The sequence below is a fragment of the Fukomys damarensis genome, unplaced genomic scaffold (genome assembly GCF_012274545.1).
Source record: "Fukomys damarensis isolate Sample0158 unplaced genomic scaffold, DMR_v1.0_HiC HiC_scaffold_13, whole genome shotgun sequence".
Classification (NCBI taxonomy): Eukaryota; Metazoa; Chordata; class Mammalia; order Rodentia; family Bathyergidae; genus Fukomys; species Fukomys damarensis.
Window position 1 is genome coordinate 18,046,239 of NW_022900925.1, and position 6,115 is coordinate 18,052,353.

A 6,115-nucleotide genomic window follows, 5' to 3' on the forward strand; every position below is an offset into this window, starting at 1 on the left:
TTTTTGTACCAGGGATTGAACTGGCTTGTGCTTGCGAGGCAGGCAAGGTGTTGTTTCTTTTAGGCCCTCTCTCCTGACAGAGCAAAGAAATGTTTTATGTATGCAAACCCATATATATGTGTAAATATTTATATATGCACACGTAAGTATTGATATATGTAGACCTCTTTATGTATATTAAGTTAAAATAGGTTTTCTATGATATCTCCAAATCCAATCTGTTACCACATAGATCATTCTGGCTTCTTTTCTGTATTTATAAATGCCCACTGCAATGAGATAGCCTTTTATCATCCTGTCATCCACCATCCACGTACTTGCTTTTTTTGTTTTGGTACTGGGGATCGAACTTGGGACCTTGTGCTTGCAAGGCAGGCGGCACATCCATTTACTTGTTTAGTTCCAGGATACAAATGTAGTAACATCAGAATTGTTAACTGGAACTCCTGTGGGGTACTTAATTTATCTCATAGAGTACTGTGCTTATGCATGGTTCCTTTTGCCTTAAATTTTTGTTTTGTTTAGTTTGTGGTTTCTGGTAACGGGAATCAAACTCAGGACCTTGTGCTTGCAAGGCAGGTGGTGGCACCGCTGAGCTAAATCGCCAGCCCTCCTTTTGCCTTTAGTTTTACAGAGTCCATTCCCAAATGGCTGTTTTTTTGTTGTCTAAAGTTATAGTTATAAAGTTAAGATTTTTGGTTATCATTGCCTAGAAAGTAAATATTTGGCCTTATGGAGAATGAGATTTAGATGAACAATGGAATACAGAGAATCTACTATGTTTTGTTAATTAATATTTACTATCTCATTTAGTTCTCACAGTGGTAAGGTGATATTGTCATTATTTTTCAGAGGATAAAATGAAGGCTCAAAGGACTTACAGGGATCAAGCTGAGATTCAAGTTCTTCTTGAATCTAGAACCCATACTTTTTCAAACTTTCACACACACACACACACACACACACACACACACACACGGGCAGGGAGAAGATAATTAGTTAGATGGATGACGCAAGAATACTTAAAAGTCGAATAATAAGAATTCTAAAGTTTTTAATAGGCCAAGTGCAGTGGTGCATGCCTGTAGTCCCAGCTAGTTGAGAGGCTGAGACAAGAAGATCACTTAAGTGTTCCCTTTTTTTTTGGTACTGGGGATCGAACTTGGGACCTTGTGCTTGCAAGGCAGATGGTTGAACCACTGAGCTAAATCCCTGGCCCAAGAAGATCACTTAAGTCCAGACCAGCTTGGGTAGCCTTGTTAATGTGTATGAACTGCCTCCTATTTTTCTTTCTGTGAAGTGATAAAAATTTTTTATCAGTCACTATATTGTCAATTATTAATAGCTGTTTCAAGAACCTGTCTCTAAAGAAAAAAATTGAGACTATAATAGAAAATATAAGGCAAATATAGTATTTATTAACTGCAAACTCAAGGTTAGGACCATAATCTCATGGTCATTAATTTATTTTTCTCTGAGATGTTCTTTGTGTCTTATTTCCCTGCAGTTATTTTATTTTTTAACAACATTGGAAAGCTTCTTGTCACTTTGTGCAGCTTCTTTTTCTTCCCATTGCCTTGCTTACTCTTCAAGCCTGGTTATCAGCCATGCTAACATTGCCACCTTCTGTATTTTGCAGGAAGTGAGTGCTTTTGGTGAGGAAGGTGAAGGTGATTATCTGGATGACTGGACAGTGCTCTGTAATGGGCCCTACTGGGTGAGAGATGGTGAGGTGAGGTTCAAACATTCTTTCACCGAAGTACTGCTGTCTGTCACAGGAGAACAATATGGTCGACCCATCAGTGGACAAAAAGAAGTGCATGGCATGGCCCAGCCAAGCCAGAATAACTATTGGAAAGCCATGGAAGGCATCTTCATGAAGCCCAGTGAGTTGTTGAAGGCAGAAGCCCACCATGCAGAGCTGTGAGTCCAGAGGTTCCAAGCCAATCACTACACAGTATTCATAGACATCTGTTGCTGCTTCACCCACGGGTTCCTGCCACGCATCATCTGGGCAGTGGCCATGTCCTCATGGAAATAAAGATGCACAACAGAAGGCAATGGCTGTGTTTGGAAGCTGTAGCCCTTCATCCTGGAATTGGTTGCTCTCCCATACCTGAGTCAATTCTGAGTAGAGAACTTGCTGATGAAAGCACAGATGCTTTTAATTCATACTGATATAAGAAATTAGACAAATACTCTCTCTTAGCTGGGAGATTTCTCCTCTTTGGGTGCTTGGCATCATGGATTTTTTTTCCAGTACATGTCTGTAGTACATCATAATGATTACATTCATTGTGGGGAGCTGGTACATGTACATAACACATCTTAATTCTTTTTACATCTCCTTCTCCTTCCTGCCCTCATTTGTTGGCATGGATTGATTGTGTGTGTGTGTGTGTGTGTGTGTGTGTGTGTGTGTGTGTGTGTGTGCTGGGGATCAAATTCAGGACCTTGTACTTGCTAGGCAGGCGTGGCACCACTGAACTAAATCCCCGGGCCCCATGGCATGGATTGTTAATGTATGTGAATTCCACTCTATTTTTCTTTCTCTGAAATTATAAAAATTTATCATTTACTGTATTATCACTTTTGTTGTTGTTGTTTTGTTTTGTTTTTGGTACCACGGATCGAACTTGGGTCCTTGTGCTTGCTAGGCAGGTGGCAGAACCACTAAGCTAAATCCCCAGCCTTACTGTCACGTATTAATAGCTATTTCATGGTGTGCTTAGTCCTCAAGTCCAGAAACTTTGGAGATGCTGGAAACCTTCAGCATGGGCCATTTTAGGAGGTTTACTTACATCTAAACGTTTTCTTTCTGTTACTTCAGTTCTCCCCAGGCACCTCAGCTTATTACATTTTTGAATAAGTATGGCTAGCGACTCTCAAAAAATATACCATAATGAGTAGCTAAGGAAATATTTTACTCTGGACCTGTTACTGTAGATAAAAAGGGGTAGAGGTAGAAAGCAGAACCAACATTAACTGCTACACACTAGACATCATATTGTAGCTGTTACTTCATTTCATCCTCACAGAAATTATAGAGTAGACATTAGTTTTACCAAGGCAGAACAGTTTATTGCCTCAAATTTTATTTTGGGGGTGGGCATTTGGACAGGAAGTGAACTAATTTCTTAAAACTAGTAAGTAATTTTGGGATAGGAATGTAGCTTTGTCTGACTCACTTTTTTTTTCCCCCCAGTACCAGGGGTTGAACTCAGGACCTTGCACTTACCAGGCAAGCATGGTGTCACAGGCTAAATCTCTGGTCCTTGACTCGCTCTTTTTTTTTTTTTTTTGGTGTTTTGAGACAGTGTTTCACTATGTAGTTGAGACTGACCTGGAACTCACTATGTGGCCCAGACTGGTCTCAAACTCACAGCGATCCTCCTGCCTCAGCCTCCTGAGTGCTGGGATCATAGGCATGTGCCACCACGCCCAGCAACTCACTCTTTTTACTATGCTACAATTTTGTATTTAGCTCTTGGAAGATAGTACCTTTTTCGGTTGAAGGGATAGGGATATCCTTTTTTTTTTTTTTTTTAAATGGTAGTATCAGGAATTGAACTCAGGATCTTGGGCTTGCGCTTGTGAGGCAGGTGCAGTGCCACAGAATAAAATCCCTGGCCCGGGGATATCTTTTTTCTGAAATCAGTATGGGAAAGTTTTTGTTTTTGTCCTCTGACTACCTCATTTTCTTCTTTCCTGTGCCACTTGACTCCAGAAAGTTTGCTCCTATATACTGGGAATCAAACTCAGGACCTTGTGCTTGCAAGGCAGGTGCGGCACCACTGAACTAAATCCCTGGCCCCTAAAATTTTTACTTTTGAGACAGGGTCTTGCTAAGTTACCAAGTTGGGCTTGAAATTAGATTCCTCTTGCCTCGGTTTCCCAGATTGCTGTGATGTGTACCACCACACTTAGCTTACTCCTATATCCTCCAAACATGGTAGTGGTGAATAGAAGTGGCTGCCACCTACTAGATTTTCAGTGATTAGCAAGCTTTTTTTTTTGAGATGGAGTTTCACTATGTACTGTAGTTTAGGCTGGCCTTGAACTCTCAGTGATCCTTCTGCCTTGTCCTCTAGTGTTGCGACTACTGGAGTGTGTTACAGTGCCTGGCTAGTAAGCTTATTTATTTTTTAAAACTTCTGGGTTTTTCTTTTTTTTCTATTTAAGATGTTAATGTTGAACATTTAGAGATACCAGTTCTATGCTAGACCTGGCCCATGACATTAAGACGGTTTCTTGGGCTGGGGATTTAGCTCAGTGGCACTGTACCTGCCTCACAAGCACAAGGTCCTGAGTTCGATCCCTGGTACCAGTCTTTGTTTTTCTGTTTTTTTGAGACAGGGTTTCACTTTGTAGTTCTGGCTGGCCCTGAACTCACTATGTAGCCCAGGCTCGCCTCAAACTCACTGCAATCCTCCTGCCTCAGCCTCCAGAATGTGGGAATTACAGCCTTGCACCACCACACCCAGCAAGACTTGGTTTCTTTTAGGAAGACTTACAGTCTCAGTAAACTTAGGCTATGAATTAATAGAGTTCCTTCTCTGCCTCTACCCCTCTTCCCTATTCCACTTCAGTTGCTTCAAAGAGACTTTGTTTTTCAGTATCAGGGATCAAACTCAGGACCTTGTGCTTGTCAGGCAGGCGTGGTGCCACTGAACTACATCCCTGGCCCTTCCACTTCAACTGTTTTGATTCATTAGGAATCACTATTGTCAATAACAGACATAGAATCAACATTTCAAGCTCTGAGATTGCTGCTAGTAGGAGTCATAACAGTCTAGGGAGAAGAAAGGAAGTGACAGGCATCTTAGCTGAATAAAAGAAGCAGATGAGAGTATAGAGATGGGTTACAAGGCACCACTCCTTGACCTACACAGTTTCTGGACCTTCCCTGAGCACTCGGGACATACACTGATGAAAGCTGCTGATTTTAAGGATAACAAATAATGTTTGGCAGGTAAGTATGACCTCTCTTCCGAAGTATGAAACAGTAGTAGTGCCCCTGGGAATATGTGAAATAACTGATTTAAGGGCTAGAAAAGGAAGGAATCTAGTTGGAATAAAAGCAACTTTGGGCAACATGTTGGTAAAAGTTGAAGTTCTGAGTAAATCTTGAAAGATGGTTATAGAGATTAGGACACTAGAACAGAGATAGTACTCCATAATACTGACTCTTGAAAGCCCCAAGATTTCTTTAGTAATTATACTTTACTATCAGTAAATTATAGTTGTTAGTAAATCATTCAGATAGTGACCCACAAACAGTGTGGTGGTGCACGCCTGTAACCTCAGCATTCTTGGAGACTGTGGCAGGAGAATCACAAATTCGACCTCACTTGGGCAACTTGGACTTAGCAAGACCCTGTCTCAGACCAAAACAAAACAACTGTTGTCTGGGAATGTACCTCAGCTACATTCTCTGACTTTTTAAATCTGTAGTTTTTGAAAGAGTACCTCTAGTCACTAAATTGCTCATGCTGGGCTCAAACTTGGGATATTCCTGTCTCAGCCACCTACAGCGCTGAGATTACAGACTTGTGTCACCACGTCCAGCTAACAAGCTGTTTTCCCATAACATCACAGTCATTCTAAGCGACCTTTGTCCAATATCCCTTCTTACACTTCCTGGCCCAGTCCGTGCTATATACGTTGCAGAAACAAGTTTGTCCAGGGAAGTGTCTGGAAAAGTTAATACGTATAAACTGACCAGATCCGTAATCGGGCCGTAAAGGAGTTGAAAACTCATGGGTTTCTCTTGCGGGTGAAATGAACTGGAATTTCTAAGATCTTTTAGTTATCTCTTGATTTCCTCAGCTTCCTGAGGAATAGGGAAGTACTATTACTTCTGACCTAAGAGTATAACGTGGGCCGACTTCTCAGTCCAGGCCTTGAGCAGCCAGGCTCTTTAGCTGCCTTAGGAAATGTGTTTTGAAAGTGGAACTCTAAGGCTGAGAGGAGCCCTGTGAGGTTACCAGTAACCTGGGACAACTTGCTCGGACTCCGACCCCCAGCAGGCCCGACACTGCCAGCCGCGCCCAGGGCGGGGCGCCTCTGTCAGCTACTTCGAGGTCGGCGCCCCCCCCCTTTGCTTCCTCCGCAG

The 6,115-nt window shown here is 42.0% G+C and overlaps 1 protein-coding gene across 2 annotated transcripts in view; it reads left to right on the plus strand.

The window, feature by feature from the left end:
• Positions 1-2,307, plus strand: part of Sdf2 (stromal cell derived factor 2) — an 11,818-nt gene extending 9,511 nt beyond the window's left edge. The window contains exons 3-4 of one of the 2 annotated variants that reach the window (XM_010642304.3): positions 1,640-1,670; positions 1,779-2,307. In XM_010642304.3, the coding sequence (XP_010640606.1) occupies positions 1,640-1,670; positions 1,779-1,927 (180 nt within the window). In that variant the 3' untranslated portion in view covers positions 1,928-2,307. Of the gene's footprint in view, positions 1-1,639 lie in introns of both variants that reach the window. The other variant, XM_010642303.3, reaches the window with a different exon arrangement.
• The last annotated feature ends 3,808 nt before the right edge of the window (positions 2,308-6,115 follow it).